General features: G+C 40.7%; 1 protein-coding gene across 8 annotated transcripts in view; it reads left to right on the forward strand.

Annotated features, from left to right (window-relative positions):
• The window catches only part of BLNK (B cell linker), a 383,923-nt gene that overhangs the window by 346,426 nt on the left and 14,951 nt on the right, over positions 1-22,546 (forward strand). For all 8 annotated transcript variants that reach the window (XM_073546530.1, XM_073546532.1, XM_073546534.1 and 5 more), the window contains 10 exons: positions 827-1,038; positions 6,220-6,283; positions 8,198-8,284; positions 9,905-9,930; positions 10,046-10,074; positions 11,718-11,757; positions 14,717-14,753; positions 15,800-15,860; positions 15,968-16,007; positions 17,491-17,536. In XM_073546530.1, the coding sequence (XP_073402631.1) occupies positions 827-1,038; positions 6,220-6,283; positions 8,198-8,284; positions 9,905-9,930; positions 10,046-10,074; positions 11,718-11,757; positions 14,717-14,753; positions 15,800-15,860; positions 15,968-16,007; positions 17,491-17,536 (642 nt within the window). The remainder of the gene's footprint in view (positions 1-826; positions 1,039-6,219; positions 6,284-8,197; positions 8,285-9,904; positions 9,931-10,045; positions 10,075-11,717; positions 11,758-14,716; positions 14,754-15,799; positions 15,861-15,967; positions 16,008-17,490; positions 17,537-22,546) is intronic.

A 22,546-nucleotide genomic window follows, 5' to 3' on the forward strand; every position in this document is an offset into this window, starting at 1 on the left:
GCTTTCCCAATGGAGCAAGCTTTAGTTTAGAAGGACATGAAAGGGCAAATGGTGCCTATTAGTGGGTAACCCTTTTAAAGGGAACCTGTCATCACTTTTGGCCAATATAAGATACAGCCACCGCCTTTCAGGGCTTATCTACAGCATTCTATAATGCTGCAGATAAGCCCCCGATCCGACCTGAAAAATAAGTTTTTTATACTCACTCGGTGGGCGGTCCGGTCCGATGGGTGTCGCAGGTCCGGGTCCGGCGCCTCCCAACTTCTTGTGATGCCGCCTTCCTGCTTGGTTCATGGCTCCCCGGCATTGCGCTCCTGCGCAGACATACTTATCTGCCCTGTTGAGGGCAGAGCAAAGTACTGCACCGGGAGGCGCCGAGAATGGTCAGAGAGGCCCAGCGCCTGCGCACTGCAGGACTTTGCTCTGCTAATTACTCCTGCACAGGAGCGCGATGCAGGGGAGCCATGAACCAAGCAGGAAGGCGACATCTCAGGAATATGGGAGGCGCCGGACCCGGACCCGTGACACCCATCGGATCGGACCGCACTGGACCGCCCCCCTGGGTGAGTATAATAAAACTTATTTTTGTTATCTTTTAGGTCGGATCGGGGGCTTATCTACAGCATTATAGAATGCAGTAGATAAGCCATGTAAGGCGGTGGCTGTATCTTATATCGGCCAATACTGCTGACAGGTTCGCTTTAAGGACTTTTACTGGATAAGTTTGTTTATCTTTTTGTTTTGTTATGGGGTTTTTTAAGCATAGTTTTCTTTAGAAAAATGTAAATGTTGCGCTAATTAGTCCATTTCAATCTTTTATCAACAGATAAGCCAATAAATATGAGGCAACCACCCAAACCAAATGAGCCATTTCCGAAGCACCAGCAGCCTTTACCTTCAGTTACCAGTCGACCACATATTGCAAACAAACCATTGCCTAAGCCATTGCCCTCTCCCAGAAATCAGCCTACACCATCCCAACTACCAGCCTTCAAAAAGACAGTGGGAATGTCAAAGCGCGACCCTGAGGAGGACGAGGTATATGACTATGACCTTTACAACAACTGGAACAATTATAAGAGTATTAGAGGTTTAACCTCTTCATGCCTGGGCTATTTTTCGTTTGTTTTGACTTTGGTTTCCATTTTTTTTCCTGCCCCTATTCCAAGTGCCATAACTTTTTTATTTTTCAGTCCACATCGTCGTATGAGGGCTTGTTTCTGGTGGGATGAGTTGTACTTTGAATGACCCCATTCATTTTATCATGTGATCCAATGAAAAGCAAGAAAAAATTCCAAATTCATTGAAATTGCAAAAAAAATTGCAATTGTTTTGGAGGTTTTTATTTGCCATGTTCAGTATAAGGCAAAACTGATCTGGCAGTATGATTCTCCATGTTAGTACGATTACGCAGATACCAAATATATATAGTCATGGCTGAAAGTGCACTCTTGAAATTGTTCCAGAAAATGAATTATTTTTCCTAGAAAATTATTGGAACAATACTAAAAAAGAAGGCAAATTGTACACCATTTTACACAAAACTCCCAAAACATTGTTGGCACCCTCAACTTAATATTTCGTTGGACACCCTATGGAATAAATAACTGCAATCAATCGCTTCCTATAACCATCAACAAGCTTCTTACAGCTCTCACCTGGAATTTTGGACCACTCTTTCTTTGCAAACTGCTCCAGATCTCTCATATTTGATGGCGCCTTCTCCCAACAGCAATTTTCAGATCTGTCCACAGGTGTTCAATGAGATTTAGATCTGGATTCATTGTTGGCCACTTCAGGACTCTCCAGGGCATTGTTTCTATTCATTTATGGGGGCTTCTTGAAGTGAGTGGGGTAATTCTCCTCCTGGAAAACCCGTAACCTAGTATGCAAACCCAGCTTTCTGACACTGGGGGCTACATTGCGACCCAAAAAACTTTAGTAATCTTCAGATTTTATGATGTCACACACAGTCAAGATACCCAGTGCCGGAGGCAACACAACAGCCCCAAAAGATCTTTGAACCTCCACCATATTTGACTGTAGGTAATGTGTCCTTTTCTTTGTAGGCCTCATTCTGTTTTCGGAAAACAGTAGAATGATGTGCTTTACCATAAAGCTCTATATTGGTCTCATCTGTCCACAAGACACTTTCCCATAAGGACTTTTGTTTACTCATGTACATTTTGGCAAACTCCAGTGTAGCTTTTCTATGTTTCTGTGTCAGCAATGGGGTCTTCCTGGGTCTTCTGCCATAGTGTTTCATTTTATTCAAATGTCATCATGACAAGCACGGAGGTCTTCAGCAGACCCCTGGCTGTCGTGGCAACCCATCGGTGCCCCACGATCATGTCACATGTGCACAATGCACATAAAATGACACGCCCCCTCTTGCCGGTAGGTATTAAATGCTGCTGTCAGAGATTAACAGTGGCATTAACATGTTAACAGCTGCTGCAGGAGTTCAGCTGTTAGAGGCATCTGATGAGAAAGATGGAAGCTCGACTTGTGAGCACACATTCAAGGCAAGGTCATAACATATGACGTAACTGTACATCATATGTCGTGAAGGAGTTAAGCATCACAATTGTATACATAGGTTACATATGGTGGGTGCTTAAAAGCTTCTCTCTAGGGTCAAGTTCTGGGTTAGGGTCATTTATTTAGGGTTAAGTACTTGTTGTTAGGCAGGTAGTCTACAACTATGCAATTGTAAATTAAGCATATAACTGTATTCAACCATGTCTGTGGAGATTTTCGGACTGCCCACTTACGCAATGCCATAGTAGTTGCTCTGCTAGGTGACGGGGTGTTTCCATCTCTCTGCTTCTGCTAAACCACATTCACAATTAAGTCATTCACTGCAGGTCTAACCGGTTTCATGATCTTTGTAAATATGTAAGACATTCCCAGGGTAAGACCGCTAATGAATTTCACTATGTGCTGCTCACTAATGGTTTTTTACAGCCAACACTAAAATGTGAATTTCAAAATTTAGTGCTGATAACTTTCTTTCTATTTCTTTATGGTGGTGGGATCTTTGTTTTTCTGAAACTGAGCTCCAAAACCTCTCCATCATCCATGTTTCGGATGTGATTGTAACATGGGGCTTCTTTTTTAAATATGCCATGCATCTGATCCAGGATCTATCTTGGCATGATCCCGCTTCACATGTACATGTCGTCGCTAATGATATCAAGTACATAGAGCTTCTCTATCTCATAATCTCCACTGTGCATGTATGCTAAAGAGGTAACGCCGGCACAGACAGAAGCCTAAAGCCCCCATCACACACAGCGATCTCACTAGCGAGATCGCTGATGAGTCACAAGGTTTGTGGCGCAACAGCGATCTTACCAGTGAGATCGCTGTGTGTGACAGCGATCAGCGACCGGCCCCCCTGCCGGGTATCGCTGATCATTGTTGAAATATCTGGACATTTTTGGGGTCGCTGGTCTCCTGCTGGCCAGCACGCATCGCTGCGTGTGACAGACGGGAGACCAGCGAGCAGGAGCTGGTAACCAAGGTGCACATCGGATTTCTAAGGGGAGCACGGTGCCTAGAAACCCGATGTGTACCTTAGTTACCAGCGCGCTGATGCAGGGAGCTCATAACCAAGGTACACATCGGGTTTCTAAGTGCCGCGCAATGTGTACCTTGGTTACCAGCTCCCTGCACCAGTGCGCTGGTAACTAAGATACACTGTGGGTAACTAAGCGACGTGCGTCGCTCGTTACTCGCATGTCGCTGGTCCTGATCGCTGGTGAAGCTGCCTGTTTGGCAGCTCACCAGCGATCAGGCAGCGACACACCAGCGATCCCGACAAGGTGATATCGTTGTCGGGATCGCTGGCGAGTCGCTATGTGTGATGGGGCCGTAAGGTTCGGCGGCTCATGGACATGTGGCGTAGAATGTCTAAGGCCTCTTTCACACATCAGTTTTTTGCCTTCAGGCGCGATCCGGCTTTTTTTGGAAAAAACGGATCCGGCAAAATGCAATGCCGGATCCGGTTTTTCCCCATTGACTTGCATTAGCGCCGGATCGTGCCGGATGGCATTGCGTTTCATCCGTTTTTTGCCGGATCCGGCAACTTGTCTCATTCCGGCGTCTTGAAAAAACATCTACTGTAACGTTTTTTGTCTCCGGCGAAAAAGCCGGAAGCGCCGGATCCGGCGCTTCCAGCTTTTTGCTACAATGAAAGTCTATGGGCGCCGGAATGCGCCGGATCCAGAAAAAGACGGATCCAGCAACCGGATCCGGTTTTTTTAAGTCTGCGCATGCTCAGATCCAATTGGCCAGCCGCCAGGAACAGAGACGGATCCAGCAAAAAAACGGATCCGTTTCTACAGTTCTCCAAAATTTATGCCGGATCCGTTTTTTCTAAAAAAAAAGCCGGATCCTGCCTGACGGCAAAAAACTGATGTGTGAAAGTAGCCTAAGGGTTTATTCTTACCTATGAGGTCTACCGGGCAAGGACAACTCCCAGCTAGAAGGTGAAAATGCTGTGATAAAATAGATGGACCGGGCTGTTACTTTGCAGTTTGGTAAGGTAGTGAAATGATTTATGTAAAATGTAATTCAGAACTCACTCATAGAGGTGCCAAGATGGAAGAGCAAGAAGTGAAGCAGCAAACAAATTGGAAAAGGTGGATAAAGGAAAAAAAAAATTCAGAATATATCATCTGTTAATTAGATTTAATTATTACCATTTATTTCATTTGGGAAGAGGGAATGAACTGCTATCTAACTCCTCTGGCTGCAGCTTACCATATATCGAAAGAGAAGAAAGGGTTGTACACGTCGGAATCCAAAAACAGAAATCGGGGACGACTTTGCTTACCCTCAAACACATTAGATCAACTGCGAGTCTTGCAAAAATTAGCAAGTTCAGCCAAGTTTCCCTTTAAGTCCATGTACCCCTTAAAGAGAATCTGTCACCAGTTTTTGCCAAACCATCTGAGAGCAGCATGATGTAGGGGCAAAGATCTCCATTCCAAAGATGTATCACTTTACTGCTACAATTTTAATTAAAAACTGTTCTATCTTCTGCTACAGATCTACTAGTTCTGTGAATACTAAGCCCTATGTAACCCCGCCCACATCACTGATTGGCTGCTTTCTGCCTATGCAGAATTTACACACAGCTGCCAAATAGTGGTGGGGGGAGTGGTTTGACTACCTGGAAGTAGTGCCAATCCTCTAGTGATAATCTCCTACTGATAAAGCAAAGATTTTATAAAAACTACAGCAAGAAGCCCAGTAAGTGACAAATCGCTGTAATATCAGGCAGGGACTCGCTACATTATGCTGCTTTCAGATAAGAATCTCCTCTATTCACCCCTATGTTATGTGCAGGTGAATAAAGTGAAGTACAATGAATACTTTAATTAAAAACATAATTTTATTGAATCATAATAAAAATCAAGAATACAAGGTAAGAAAAGGTGCAAGAACAAAGAAGAGGGAATCAATCCCACCTCATGTGACAATCAAAACAGCAAATGTGACCAAATGTACCATGAATTTTACATACAAGTAGCGCTACAAAAATCACAAGGAGCATATAGCAGCCTCCAAACAAGACACTAATTGATATGCACACCTGAAATCGATTAACAAACTCACTGAGTCAGACAGGAATCAAATGCTAGTTGTTTAAATGGAGATACAATGACCCATATTAATAACACCCATAGCACTGTGGCCTAACATAGTCATAGGGGAGAGTGCCGGGTAAATGATCCATTCAATAATAAAAGACTGTATAGTACCTGTAAAGACCGTGCTGCTGTGTCATATGAAGGGTGTCCCTCTGCCCTGACGCGCGTTTCGCTTTCACTTCTTCGGGAGAAGGTAGCAAAAACCTTGTGACGGATAGCCTTTAAGGATTCCTGTTAGGGCATAAATTATGTATGCCTGAAAGATAGTTGTTCATCTTTTTATGTACAGTCATATATCAAGCAGTTATCTGAAAATATTACTGTTAAATAAATGTTTACAATTAGAATAGAAATGTAGAAAAACACCGTAAAGTTAATGGTGCTAAAAAAGAAAAATAAAGGCAAATAAAAATGGTATATGTAAAAAAAAAAAAAGGTTCCAATTTTTGCAAATATTTTTGATTGAAAAAACGCAGAAGAATGGGCAGAGGACTTCACAAAAAATACAGGATATGACCCTTTGGTCTTTCTCTCACTGTATATATGGTCTCTCTTTCAGGAAAGCTACATTGTACCAGACAATGGAAATTATATTGAACCCACCAAGGATCCGCCAAAGAAACGTAAGAGCTTTCTTAATCTTGACATTCAATATATTTAACAATTGTACAGGAATGTGATATTGGGTGATATTTTTGATGCTCTTGGAAAGAATACTGACTGATATGGGAAACCAGTATTATAATAGCCCACAATTAAATAAACTGTATACATGATCCACTATAAGAGCCATATAGAATAACAGATAAATGCGTATCCGAAGTGGGGACCCCTTACTTTAACGTCTATTTTCCCTAAAAAGTGATAATGTTTCATTACATTCATGTCTATTCCAAGGTCTGTAGAACACTGAACAATGTGTTCCATCCTCTTTGTTTTTTAAATAAGGTCTCATTCACACGTCAGTTTTGTTAATGGACGAAAAAAATGGATCAAGGTTTATCGGTGATTTTCATCAGTTTGGTCCGATTCTCATCACGTTCTCTTGTATGTGGGGGGGAGAAAGGTTTCTCCCCCCTCTCCTATCTAGCAATCCGTGAAAATTGGACTGCATTCGAATGGCATCCGAGTGTTGTCCATTTTTTTTTTCTGACCCATAGACTTTTATTGACAATTTTGAAGTGACACTCAGATCAATATCAGACATGCGATTTTGGTGATCACATAGTCTGCAAAAATCACGGTATGAGTGCTAGACGTGAAAAATACAGCTGAAACTCGTATGAGAAGAATGGATGTGCAAATAAGACCTGAGGTAGATACCATAATAAATATAGTAGGAATATAGTATAATTCCAAAAAACAGCATATTACTAATCCTACAAGATTAACACAACAGTCATAAATACAGCACTCAAATAATCATAGAATCGTAGAGTTGGAAGGGACCTCCTGGGCCATCTGGTCCAACCCCCTGCTCAAAGCAGGATTCGCTAAATCATCCCAGTCAGATGTCTGTCCAGCCTCTGTTTGAAGACTTCCATTGAAGGAGAACTCACCACTTCTCGTGGCAGCCTGTTCCACTCATTGATCACTCTAACTGTCAAAAAGTTTTTTCTAATATCTAATCTGTGTCTCCTCCCATTCAGTTTCATCCCATTGCTTCTAGTCTTTCCTTGTGCAAATGACAATAAAGTTGATCCTTCTACAATGTGACAGCCCTTTAGATATTTGTAGACAGCTACATAAAGTGCCTATATAATGCTTCTTTACAATAGCTAAATATTGCCACAAATAGTAAGTTCTACACAGTGTCTAAATAACAATACCACCATATATTGTCTGATAACACTGCCAAAATATCCAGTGTTTAGAGATGTTATCTAAATGCCAAAATATCCGGTGTTTAGAGATGTTATCTAAATGGAATAAAAGCCTCCATACCCATGCTGATATTGGTGCAATCGGCCCAAAATATCATTTGCATGGGACCTCGCGACTCTCACAACAGATGATCTTTTCAGTGGGAATTAAGCACCTGCCAAAGGTATCTGGCAGGGACTTTGCTCTCCCTATTGAAATTACATGAAGGCTTAGCCGAGCCAAGCATTTATGTGTGTGGGGAATTTGAAGAGATGGCAGTCAGACAAATGAGCATTTGACCTTGTTCTAATCCCCCTTTTTACGTGGGCCAGTCCAGGCCGATAAACCATTGTCGATTGGCTGCATGCAAGCTGATTTGCAGTCGTTAACAAACCTGATTAGACAGACTGACGAACATTCCACACGTGCAGAGGAAACGATAATACAATCATTCTGTGCCCATAAAATATCTTCTCAGGAGCACATGTCCATATTACACAGAACGACGTGTAAGATCATACACCGGACGAATGAGCGTGTTCCTAGGAATACCCATTCACTGGTCCAATTATATGAGCCATGAGGTGTATTCTCACTATTATGTTGGGATGAGGTGTTGGGGACCTTGGGGCACTTGTCTGTTTTCTATGATGCTGTGATTCAACTCTTTCCAGCTCCAGCAGTGAACAGACACAACAAACCCGGCCCTCTACCCCCTGTAAAATCTTCTACCAGTCGACCCGCTGAAATAGAAGATCAAGGTAAATATATATGATAAGCAGCACTTATTAATGTAACATGCCTATAATATCCCAAAGAGTCTACAGATTTCAGATTATACAGATTATTGCACTGGGGATATCCCAAATGTTTGATTCTGCATGCAAGGTTTCTTTTCAGTAATGTTTCACTATATGAACCTGATTTATGATAACCGCACAGCCCATAGTTTCCTTCCGATATGTAAGTCAAGAGCTCCCTCCTGTGGGATCTGGATAAAGTCTCTTGTTAGATCTATGCCTATTGGTTTTAGGATGAAATGCGTTATCTAAAAAGTCTTTACATTGTCTTCTCGTCTTATTTTTAGCTAAAATTGTCAATTAGAGATCAAAAAACAGTCACGAATGTCTAGAACTGAGAAATGTAAAAAAGAAAGATTTATAAACCAAGCGAATAGTTTAGAGGTGGAGGCAAAATCGAAAAAAATAATTTAATAAAAAAATCTACAACCTAGTCTAGCTCAAAACATGGTGTAACGGCTGTGTTGTGCAATCGGCATCTGTGTCTACCAGCAGTGATCGGAGGTAGCTCCAATCCTTTCTGTTTAACTACTGAAAATCTGCTTTGTATAGCACAAGAGATCAGACGATCGCAGCTTCAAGGGCACTAGCAAATACAGGAAAAAGTCAGGGAAGAATTTTTAAAAAAATATGAAAAAAAATGTAAAAACAAGTTCAAATCACCTCCCTTTTGCCCCATTAAATATAAAACTATTTAAAAAAAAAAAAAAGAAATATATACATATTTGGTATCACTGTATTCGTAAAAGTTAGATCCATGAAACTATAAAGTTAATTAACCCAATCGGTAAACTGAGTAATGAAAAATAAATAAATTAAAAAGCCGGAATTAGGGGGTTTTTGGCCACCGCATCATTGCAATAAAATGCAGTAAGGAGGCGATTGAAACATTTTTATCTACCCGAAAATGGTATCAGTAAAAACATCAGCTAAGGGCACCAATAATAAACCCTCATACAGGCCCATATGCCAAAAAATGAAAACGTTGGCGACAAGAAAAAAAAAAAATTCGGACAAATTTCCCAACAAAAAATTTCACCACTTAAATAAAAAATAAACTATAAGTGTTTGGAATTTTCCATATTTGTACTGACCCAGAGAATAATATTGCCAGGTCAGTTTTACAACATAGTCTAAATTAAAAAAAAAAAAACAATTATGATATTGCATTTTTTTTTGCAGTTTGAATTTTATCCTGTTTTCCAGTATTCTATATGGCAAAACTAATGGGGTCATTCAAAAGTACAAAAACAAGCCCCATTTGGCTATATTGATGGAAAAATAAAAAAAGATATGACTCTTGGAAAAAGAGAAGCGAAAACAAAAATGAAAAAAAAACAAAAAACTATGGCCGTGGCGTGAAAGGGTTAATGACTTGGGTTCAACAGACTGACATAGAGCATGGAAACCTTGGATAGGTTATGGTCCTACAGTAGCCAGCTCAGTGGAAGTGGTAGGTGTCTCTACTGAAATGCACATAAATCTGGGGTAGAAAAATATTTGAGTATTGGTTTTAAAGTAGTTTCTTGAAATAAAACAATTTTTACAATTTGAAATAAATTATGATTATTTTTTTTTCAGATTTGTATGTAGTCCCAGAAAGCGAGGTAATATACATAAAAGCACAATGGCGTGCCTACTGAGTGCTTTATAGAAGCCGTATAACTCCGCTCATGATTAATGGATTCCATAATTGGAAATTGTTTTTCTTTCCCTTTTCAGCCAAATCCAACCCCCTCTCCGCCTACAAGGTATGTAAAAGTCTATTAAACATATAATTGCTGCACCCAGTCTTATGATTGTGACGATTGAGGGATATGTATAAGTATGTAAAGTAGCAGTTTGCGTTGCGTTTATATGCGGATTCTGGGCGTCGGTGTTCTAGAATGTTAAAGCCGACAAGTGTTTGGTCGCCATCGACCAAATAAAAGTTCTACTTTAGCAAACAATTACGTGATGAAAACTTGACTATAAAGGCAAAACTGGAAAGGGCTTTACAGCCTGAGATGGCTGATAACAGGGAACGATAGACGACATTTAACCACACAGCAAATGAAGATAAGAAATGCTTAGCATCTGTTCAATGTGGTCCTTCTACTAAACAAGTAGGCAATTTTGGAAGATAAATGTGAGGGCGGGAGAAGTGCAGCTGAGGGTTAACAACCCCCCCTTGGCTGTGATTTCTGCCAGATCATCTATGGATAATGATTACAATGCCGTTAATTAAAATGTTATCATGCCTCCTGAAAAAAAACAGAAATGTGTAATATACTTATACTATATAGGCATCAAGTCATTGAGATGATAAATAAGCAGCTTCTTATTGGTGGATCAAAATAAATTCCCAATGTAGGTGAAGCCTCCGACACACATGAACAGAACCTTGTCTATTTAATGGGTTTAGGACAGTTTTGTTTTTTTTGTTACTTTTAAGGCCCTGAGTAAAAAAAACAAAAAAAAAAAACAAAAGAAAAACCACAGGCAGGTAGCTTGCTAGCTTTTTGCCTGTTCTACCTAACACAGTCACAGAGAAATACAGCTGCTCCACATCAGCAGAGCCGCTCTTCCTCTTCTGGTCTGCTCTGTTGACGTGACTGCCAGTATCTTGCTGATTGAAAGTCCAGTTCCCACAGAGAGTCGGCTGTCAATCAGCATGACGTCGCCAGAGCAGAGTGTAAGAAAAGCCACTGCTCTGTCGACAGGATGTCAGTGGAAATCGCTGGCAGGAATGATCTATGACCGCTCTGTGCCGGTAGAGATCAGCACCAGGCACGACAGGCAGAAAGGTAGCAGTAACATGTAATTGAGTGTTAATACTTGGGCCCGTAGTTAATAACAAGAAAAAGTCCTTAATAACCTCTTTAAAGAGTAACCAACACTTTTATTTCATAAATCAATAGGACATATCAAAATAAGCAACTTTGTAATATATCTTATCAGAGAAATCGACTTCTTTCTCTTTCTCTCTGGACTTATCACTCTTAAAAGTCTCAATTCCTGGGTAAAATCTATATTCAGTGATGACAGAATGTTATGTTACTGAGATAGGAGATGACAGTTAGTGCCGATAAGACTCTATGTAGGAGGGATGGGGAGGAGAAAGGAGGAGCTAGAGACAGAGCTCCTCCCTCCTTGTCCTTCTACTCTCTACAAACCTGTCCTCACTCAATACAGACTTTACCTAGGAATTCACGATTTTGAAAATGACTGATCAATTCTGGAGGGGAAAGAAGCAGATTTATCTGATGAGGTATATTACAAAGTTTCTTATTTCCCTGGGTACTTTTGATTTAGGAAATAAAAATTATAATGACTGCTACATTTTAAATACCAATCACAATTTTAATAAACTCAAGCCTAAGGTTTGATTTCTTTATTTTTATTTTCTCTTTAGGTCATTATTACCACCTAAAGTATTTCCTCCATCAAATACGGTATGTGTGCAATCCTACAAGAGAACACTGGGGTATAGGATCCCACCTGATCTAATATATACTTACCTTGTAATGTCTTCACATCCTGTTCCGTCCAGATGTGTCCGGATCCCAGGATTCCAAGCGGCGGAAGTTCACCAACTGCCATATTGGGACACCCAAGTGATGGGTGTCTCAATATGGAAACTGCTGGTGGTACCAGCCTCTTGCACGGTACCACCAGCGGAACACCATTGCACCACACACACTGTATACGCTGTACGCACCACACACACAGAGAAACACACACTGTATATGCCGTACGCACCACACACACACACTGTATACGCCATACACAACACACTCTCTATATGCGGTATACACACACAAACATTGTATATGCCGTACGCAGCCTCTTGAGCAGTACCACCAGCAGAGCACTGTTGCGAACACGCCGCTGCTGGGATCAGCCGAATGATTCACTGACTGCCACCATCTTTGTACAGGTGGAGCGGATGCGCAGTTCTAATGTTGCCGCCGCTATCTGGCGGTGGAATTTCGCACAGGTGCAGTGAATCATTCTGCTGATCCCGGCAAGAGATGCGCGACGTGTCTACAGGCAGAGGAAGCCGGTCACATTAAAGGGGCTTTCCCACTAATGAAAGTTTATTTTAAAAATTGTCTGCATCTGACCGTGTACGGAGCATACCACATCTCCTGGGCAGGGGAGGGAGGAAAAGACAACACTGACATTACAGCAGGGTGATCACAGAGGATTCATTTTGTGAGGTAAAATATTTCACTGACTGTTTTTAAACAATATTTTACCTCACAAAATGTATCCTCTGCGATCTCCTGATGTAATGTCAGTATTGTCTTTTGCTTCCTCCCCTGCCCAGGAGCTGTGGTATGTTCTGTACACGGTCAGACACAGCTAATTTTTAAAATAAGTGGTGGAGAGAGAGAGCAGACAAGGGGGATAGCACATGGGGTAGACAGGTCAAAGAAGAGAGCACAGACAGGAGAAGACAGCACATGGGGAAAGAGGGTGGATAGGTGGGTGAGCACATGGGGGGGGACTCTCAACGCTGCAAAGCCTGCCCCCCGTGACATTACCACCATCTTGATGCGATAGCATCGGGCCTCCATCTAGTATTATATAATGACGGCATGTCGACATAAATCAGCAGGGTGCTTATGTTTGTGCATTCATAGTTTTTGAAAACATATTCTGAGAATCATAAAGTTTGGGGGGGGGTTTTCTTACTCCAGTACGGCTAAATGAGGTCTTTTTTTCTGTAGACGAGTTGTACTTTTACTAATGAATTTTTTTTTCTTTTATGAATATATGGAGAATAATCTTTTTCTTTTTTTTTTTTTACACCATTTAATTACCAATCATTCTAAATATTATTAGTTACTGCACAGAGTGTTCCTGTTATAGGGATAATGAACACGTCACTTTGGCCTCCATCCCAGCAGTTTCGGTACGGAGGGCAAGCGGACCCCAAGATGAGTCCGACAGCTTCATAATAGTGAATGTCTCTGTCGAGACTTTATCTTGGATTGCTCAGCGATTCAGCGTACAGTACTGTATATGTGTGAGCTTGGCCCAATAATGTCTTGTCATTTCAGCCGCATCAGCACTGCGTCAGGCGATGTGTAGAAATGTACTACAGCGAATTAGCAGCCCTGTGACCGGCTGTATCTGTAACATGACAACATGATTAAAACCTATTACTTGCTAAATCTGATCTGTCACCAGATTTCACAACACAAATTGCATACATTACTCTATAGATCTCATAGACCTGATGAGCTTGGTGTATTTACTTTGAAAATCCCTATCAGAATGGCTGTACATTCCTTTCTGAAATATTTTCTGCCTAATTTCTCAATGAACATCAGACTTACAGACATGACATGGATTTTCAAACTTGGTAATTATACAGTTTATATAAGTGAAATCTGGTGACTTTATTTAGGAATGAGAGGTCGGTCTGACCCAAACAGCTGAGGTTTAACTCCTTCACGCCGCAGCCATTTTCCGTTATTTTTTGTTTGTTCTTTCCTCCCCTTCTTCCAGGAGCCATAACTTTTTTTTTTTTTTTTGTTAATCTTTCCGTCCACATAGCCGTATGAGGGCTTGTTTTATGCGGGCAGAGTTTTACTTTTGAATGACCTCATTCAATTTATCATGTGATGCACTGAAAAGGGAGAACAAAATTCCGAGTGCATTGAAATTTGGAAAACATTAAGTGCAATTCCACAATAATTTTTTGAATTTTTTTTATTTACCAGGTTTACTATAAGGTAAAACTGACCTGGCAGTATGATTCTCCAGGTCTGTATGATTATACAGATACCAAACATGCATATTTATTTATTAATAATATTATTTATTATTATTATTAATTATTACGTGGTGAAAAAGATTTCAGAAATTTGTAAAAAAAATAAAAAAATTTCTTGTGTCACAATCTTTTGATAACCATAACGTTTCTAATTTTCTGGACATGGGGTTGTGTAAGGGATTATTTTCATTAGACCCCCGACTGCCATGGCAAGCCATCGGCGCCCCGTCATGACGTCACAGGTGCGCCGATGGGCACATGGAGTGACGCGCCTCCCCGCTGCACATTAAATACCACTGTTGAAGATTGACCAAGGCGTCGGACAGGTTTACAGCGGCGAGCGGAGCTCCACTTCCCCTGTAGCGGTGTTAGAGGCAGATAATGGCTGATGCTGTCAGGTTCCCTTTAAAGGGAAAGACCTTTGCACAAGTACTGCTCAAATGGCTCTACGTTCATTCTGAAATATTAATCTTTCACTGAAGTTATTCTTTAAAACTCTACCTTGAAAACGTTGACCGTAGGCCTGTACGAAGAGTTTTACCGGAACTTACTCTATGCTAAGTAAAATGGTAAAAAAATAAAAATCCCAAAAAACTACATAAACGATATCTCCTATACGTTTTCAGGTCCAGGGCGAGGACGATTATGAAGTATGCGCTGATGGTAAGTCAACCGGACTGTTTTTTTTCACTGTTAAAAATTTTAAGCCAGGAGCCGTCTAAGGACATGTTCACACGCTGCGAATTTGCTGACAGTTTTGTTGCGGAAAATTATGCAACTGAAGGATCACACTGTATCTACTAAATAAAACGTCTATGCCCAATATCAGAAGGTTGCGTTATATGGTGGCTCACTGCTTAGCGCTGCAGCCTTGATTACAGATTTCCTTGCAGACGACTCAGATCACTGCGATTTTTAGCGATCGCTCATCGGCTAATTTTTCCAAGTTACTTAAAAAAAATAAATAAACTTATCCAAGACTATAAAGCCTTTGTAAAGTATTCCATTCATCCACTGAACTTTCACCTGCTTGCTGCCATAATACTACCCACTATGAAGATCTCAGGCATTTCTGCAACTTCCCTAAATACGTTGAATTTTTCTTGCAAAAATTATTTTCCAATCATTTAACATCACAAGAAAGAGTTTTATTTTGCTCAAAAAAGAAAATACACAGGTATTTCAAGATATTGCTTTTTTGGTCAGCAAGCATGGAATGAATGTATTTAGCAAATAGATCTATATTTTTTAGTACTAATATACATATAGCAAATTTCAATAATCAGGCATGAGGAGGTCAAATTCTATGAATCCTGCAAACCAAAAAAAAGAAGCTCCAGTAATCGTAAAAAAATAAAGGATAGCGTTTCTCCTTGTGGAGAGTGGCATACCGGCTTTGGCGTGCCAATGTAAGGAGGCTTAATTGCCTGCAATGCTCCGCTGAGAAATTTAATATGCAAAATGCCTCATCAGAAAGGAAGAGGGCTTAAACTTTATAGCGCCACTTGGTGGCTTCCATCAGGTGGCGCTATGAAGTTTAATTCCTCTTCCACTCTGAAGAGGCAATTTGCATCCTAAAAAATAGGCATTTTTGTGTCCCGTTCAGAATGATTCATTGTGCATCTGGACACACACAATTAGATGTTTTTCCCATTAATCTGTGTACCTTACTTAAATTATTGTATGTTTTGTTTTTAAAAAAAAAAAAGTTATCACCAGCCCTCCTGAACCACCTGTAAAGCCCAAGCCATTACCTTCTCCCCGAAATATGTAAGTATGGCATAAATGAGAAGATAGAAAAGGAATAATGTACAAATGCACAAAATATCAAGAGCCGTTCCGTTTTTGTAAAGCGTTGTCCCCTGTTTTATCTCTAGGAGGCCTAAACCGCCTATAAGCCTCCTCCCACAGAAACCGGTAAGATTATTTTCTGGTGAATTATTTATAGTAATTTGGCACACACATCAATGCCGTCTCAATGTGCTAATATAGAGGCACTGCGCTTATATTTTTAAATATAAAAAAAAAATATAAAATATAAATTTCTAATCCCTCCCCCAGAAAAAAAAAATCTGCCTACTAGTACGGATCTGGATCTGACTTTCCCATAGGAATTGTGTCTGAAGTTCAGGATTGTGTGTCTGATTCTGAATGTGAAATGTGAACTAAAACACTGCAAATTCATGTTACCCATGAGAGTAGACGTGGGAGATGATCCTGCTTTACTGTGCTCCCACCACTGACTAATGAGATTATTTAGATTTTTTATTTCTAATTGTTACAGTGCTAATTTTTCCTAATTGCTATTTTCTAGTAACTCGCACTGAAAAGTGAGGTTAGACACAGCGACTCACACGGCATTCTAAATATGTATATGAGTGTGGACACCTGTCGTGCTGATTGGCTGCCGGCCACCCCTCCCTGCTTTCATGGCAAAGGTTGCCATGGTGATTTTATAACGAAGCAATGTTCTAAAACTACGTGTGCCTTGATATTAATATGTTGCCATAATGAGCACAGCTACTATTGTAGCACTGAAATGTTCAGCGTACGAACTCAATCAAAAACATAAAAAGAAAAATACAAATGATGTTGGTGATAAAGGTTGTAACGTTTCTTAAAGGGAACCAGCCATCAGGATTTTTGACAACTAACTCATGACCCTAATGATAACTTATCGTAATGTGTAACGACCCTTTAACGCTGATTAATTCCTTACCTTGCTTAGAAAAATATTGTTTTCCCGTATTTTTAGGAAATCCAGCATATTGAAGTTTTTTTGACGATGAGACGCAAGTGCAGCAGCGGGGCGGGCACTAAACCTTCAGCTCCTTGCCCCTCTCTCTATTCCCTGCCCGCCGCCTGCCTACGGTGTCTGGCTGACAGTTCACTCTTGTCTCAGTGACCTGCCTCTCTTGCCCAAGATTCTGTACAAGCACCGTCAGTGGTGCATGCGGAACCCCTACTATCGATCTGCGCATGCGCTGCATTGGTAGAAGATCGCAGACACTGCCAGGGTTTGCACAATATTTTTTACAGGGGATGCAGGTCACTGGGACAAAAGGGACCTGCACATAAGAGACTGGAGGCCGAAACTGGGCAGGGAATAGGGAGAATGGCAGGAGAGTTAGAAGTGTGGTGTTGCCCCTCCCACTGCACTTTCAGCTCATTAGCATAAAATGCAAATGCTGGGTTTCTTAAAAACAGCTCTCTGGCTGATGTGAAACTACAACTACCACTATGCTTTGCCAACTGCCTAAACATCCTTGGAGTAGCAGTTTCAGACCAGCCGGTGAAGCACAGACTGCACATTACTGTTGACCATGTATCAGTATGTATATCTAGTCTACTACCTAGAATTACAGCTTTAAACACTCCATCCTTATTTCTTTATTTCAAGAAAGCAGTGCTGGTTTTACCCCAAAGGGATATCAGTAGCAATATTGGTAAGTTTATTTTTAATATATAGAAATGCATTTTTTGTGCCTATTTGCAGTAGTTTCTATTGACCTATTTGTTCATTAAAGTGGACACAGCAGCTGATTAGGCATCTGACATATTTCAATTTAACAAAGCCTTATTTCAGAACACTTTTCAAATGACAAAAAATGCATTGTACATATTTTTTGTAAGGTACTGTATTTAAAAAGGTATTATACATTCAACAATTAGAAGGGTTCCCCCCAATAGTTAGTTGATCACATGATGTCTCGCTGCTGCAAGCATCTGTAATTAAATTGAGCCAGTGCAAGACTGTCTGGATAATGCAAAAGACTGTTGGATGCTCTAGTGTAAAGCTGGATGTACACATTACATGACCCTCAACCAAACAATGGTTCTGCCAATCGTTCCACTGGCAGCCATCTAAGCTGACTTTCCCATACACAGTGCATGTTCAGCCAAGTGCTCTTGTGTAGGGACGAGCAAACCAGAACAGTAAAGTTTGGGATCCGTACCGGACGTCTCCTGAAAGTCTATGTTACTGTTCGGGTTCGGCAGCCAGAACAAACTTTGTTAAAAGGCTGCAGCCAATCAACAAGCTTTTCCTGTGTAGGCACATCTATCACAGCCCTCAGCTGTCTGCTTTATCTTAGATAGCTCTCAAAAACAGGAGGCCCCATACGACGTTTTTTAAATTATTTAAATAATTTAAAAAAAACGACGGCGTGGGGTCCCCCGCATTTTTCATAACCAGCGCAGGTTAAGCAGACAGCTGGAGGCTGGAATTCTCAAGCTGGGAAGGTACATGGTTATTGGGCCTTTTACAGCCTAAAAATAGCAGCCCACAGTCGCATCAGAAGTAGAGCATCCATTAGATGCATCAATTCTAGCGCTTTGCCCAGCTCTTCCCGCTTGTGGACAATTCACAGCTGACATCAACCCTAAAATATTACCCCACAGCCAGCACACCAGGGCAAGCAGTAAGAGCTGAATTTAAGTGCCAGAATTGGCACATCTAATGGATGCTTCATTTCTGGGGCAGCTGAGGGTTGATGTTGCTTGTCTGGGAGGGGGACAATATCCATGGCCCCTTCCCAGCCTACTAATATCAGCCCGCAGCTGTCTGATTAGCCCATTGCTGGTTATTAAAAACTGGGAGGGCCCCACGTCATTTTTTGGGGATTTTAATAACCAGTAAAGGCAAAACAGACAGCTGAGGGCTGATATTAATAGCCTGGGAAGCTCCATTGATATCAGCCTCTTCCCAGAATAATAACACCAGCCCCCAGCTGCCTGCTTTCCCTTGGATGTTTATTAAAAATAGGGGGACCCTCACACCATTTTTTATATTATTTCTTTATTTATTAGGTTAATACATGTACAGTAAGCTAGACACCCACTGCACTAATTATAAGTGTCCCTGACGCTGACATCTTTCTTACTGTGCACAGGCGCCGGCTGGTGAATACTCTCATCAGCATCACCAGCTTTTGCTGCGAGTAAGATAGTAGTAATCATCAGCCAACACCTGACTGGTGGTAACTTTTTCACTGCCAGCCACAGCCAACTGGCTAACATGTGGTCCTCTGTGTGACAGCATGGGAACCACGATATCCAGCAGCTGTGACTGGCAGTGACTTCAGTAAGGTTACTGTCAGTCGGAACAGATGTTTCCCACAATTTCACACAGCATGGGAACTGCCAGAAGTTCTGCCCCCCCCCCCATTCACTTGAATGGGGTAACTGTTCAGGATCAGGTTCAGGTACTGTTCTGGTACCCGAATCAAACTTTTTTATAAAGTTTGGCCAAAGCTGACTGACCTGAACATCCATGGATTCGCACATCACTACTCCTGTGTTATCTATCAGATATTCGCCCTTATAACAAAATATTAACAAAATGCCGCATGAAGTAAGACATGCCTGATCCTTAACTCCCCGATAGTCAATTGTACAGGGCCCCCATAGACATTAGTCTGCCGATATGGACAAGTTCGGCCAACTTTAGTCTAATTATGCTATATAGAAACTCTGTAATTGCTTTCCATTCCTATATAAGGGACACCTATATACTAAGTTAATAATAATAATAAATTTTATTTCTGTAGCGCCGACATATTCCGCAGCACTTTATATTTCAGAGGGGATTTGTACAGACAATAGACATTACAGCATAACAATAATCACATACAGTAGGTCATAACAGATACCAAGAGGAATGAGGGCCCTTCTCGCAAGCTTACAATCTATGAGGAAAGAGGTAGACACGAAAGGTGGGTGGTAACAGTTGCCCTGATTGTATGGACCAGAAATCCCTAATAGGATATGTAACCCCTTAATGACTGCCCATTGCCCTTTGACGGTGGGCAGTGTGGGTATCTGTAGATGTAAGACTGCATTGCCATCTTTTGACTTGGCTGTATTACTGCTCCTAGAATCTAACACCCTGATTCCAGGAGAAAAATCCTAAACAGATTATCACCATTTCCGCCATCTTTTGTCATCCACATGGCGATTAATTAGCTCTATGTAATAAGTAGAAGTATCAGCAGGAAGGTGTTTTTTTCCACTATTAGAACAAAAGGGTTAAACCGCACCTCTCAAATGTCAAAATCTTATAGACAAAGTTCCTGAGGCGTCAAATACCAGGGAGTCCAACCTGGAAAAAATTTTTTTATTGTCATGGTGTTTTGTTACAGTGAAAAAGTAAGTAATAAAAAAAAGTCCCGCAGAGATTTTTTTCACCTCTTAGGGGACATATTCTATAACAAACACACAAATGTAACAAACGAAAAAACAACGAAAAATATTAAAACAATTTTTTTTTTTTTTTTTTAGAATAAAATAAATTTTATTGCAAATACATTATATGTGTATGCATTTGTATATGTATATTAGATAAATTATAGCACCCACACAGCCATAATAATCTGATTGACTAATCAATCAGGCTATTTATTGTGAAACGTGAACATCGAAAATATAAGCTAAAAAAAAGTATCCAAAAAACATTTTTTTTATTTGCATCTCCCATGCACAGTAGCTTAAGTCAATCTCCTAAAAGTACTAAAAATAAAATAATTTCTCCCATATAAAATTAAGTGTCATACAGCTGCATCAGTTAAGAATGAAAAAATAAAGTTATGACTGCTTAACTGCAGGAAGGCAAAAATAAAAAAAAAAGAATGCCTTTTCAAGCTTGCTCATTAAAAGGAATGTGTTATCAGAAATTTACCTAAGCTTAAATAAGATTTTTGTGTTACATTTTTTTTTTGCAATATCACAATCTGTATTAAAAATATAAAATAAAAATCTTGCAATTTTCACACTGGCCACTGGGGCTTTTTTAGACTCTATCTTCCTGTTTCTGGAAATCCATATACACATTAACCACAGTTAACAAACTCAGAGCCTATTTTTGTATTGAAGCATCTAAAGGCCCCGTCTCACAAAGCGAGATCGCCAATGAGTCACCGATTTTGTGACGCAACAGCGATCTCTCCAGTGATCTCGCTACATGTGACACGCAGCAGCGACCACCCCCCCCCGCTGGATATCGGTGATTGTGCAGGAATGTCCTGGGCCATTTTTTCCATCATCGGCGTCCCGCTGACCAGCATGCATCGCTGGGTTTGATCGCTGGATTGTTGCTACGTCACTGAAGAGATCTGCCTGTTTGGTAGCTTACAAGCGATCATTTAGCGACGCACCAGCGATCCCTACCAGATCGTATCGTTGTCGGGATCGCTGGTGTGTCGCTAAGTGAAACGGGACCCTAATGAGCGTGTGAAAAGATCATTATGAAAGGAGGGAGAGCAGGGTCAGCTGTGATATCTGTTGTGATTGGTGGATCTTGTGTCATCAGCTGTGTATAGAAGTGTTACTTGTCATTGTAATCCTGCCTCTGATGATAAGGGGCCTGCTGAAAATTCTTCCATAGAAGACAAGATACCTGAGTCTAAAAAAAAGTCCTAGTGAGCAGTGTGAAAATTACTAATTTATATTTTAATAAAGATTGTGATATGAAAAAAATGGTAAAATTTTACAAACTGCTTCTAAATTCTAACACCACAGTCCACATTACAGAATAGGTAACTTTCTGATGGCACATTTCCCTTACGGGGCTAACACTGGGTTCCCCCATAATCTGACAAACACTTCTGCCTTCTAGAACACTGTTTCCCAATTCCGGTCCTCACTGCCACCAACAGGTCATGATTTCAGGCTATCCGGTAGAGAGGAGCTGTTGCAGTTTCTGATGCTTTGATACTAATTCCGTCACCTGTTCAATACAAAGGAAATCCCGAAAACATGAACTTTTAGGAACCTTGAGTACTGGAGCTAAAATAAAAAACAAAAAACAAACACTGCTCTAGAGCACATTATGAGGAAGATTGATAGAGCACAGTCAGACTGCTGAATAACATGGACGACGATCACAGACTGGCCGGCGGCTGTCCTCACCGGAACGTGACCGCTGCATAGAAACAAAACTGTCATGCTAGGGTCAGGACAGCCGCCGGCCAGTCCGAATATTGCAACGAGATCGTCGTCTGTGTTATACGGCCACCTGACTGGGCTTTTAAAGGGAGCCTGGCACTACATGTGTAAACCAGAGGTATGCCGCTAAATTGCATGTTAATACAGATCTAAAGATGACCCTGTTAAAACTGCCAGACCAAGTATGATGGCGTTATCCTATTTGGCCTTTCCAAATGTCTGAGAGTCTATACAAATAGTAAATAACCTGATGAAGAGAGAGACGATGCCCTCTCAAAACTTTATCAAAATCAAAAATTTTTACTAAAACATAATGCACAAACAATAAACAATAAAAAAATTAATATATGAAATATGGGAAAGTTATAAAATACGAAATATAGACCCAGTGACAACATGCATAATTATGCAAGAAAGGCAATCTTATATTACGGTATATGAAATATATAACCCATCAGTGATCTGTGTCCCCGGTATCACAGCTGTAATCTCGATTATTAGACATTATACCAAGG

The sequence above is a fragment of the Dendrobates tinctorius genome, unplaced genomic scaffold, assembly GCF_039654945.1.
Source record: "Dendrobates tinctorius isolate UK_male_01 unplaced genomic scaffold, ASM3965494v1 ptg000147l, whole genome shotgun sequence".
Lineage (NCBI taxonomy): Eukaryota > Metazoa > Chordata > Amphibia > Anura > Dendrobatidae > Dendrobates > Dendrobates tinctorius.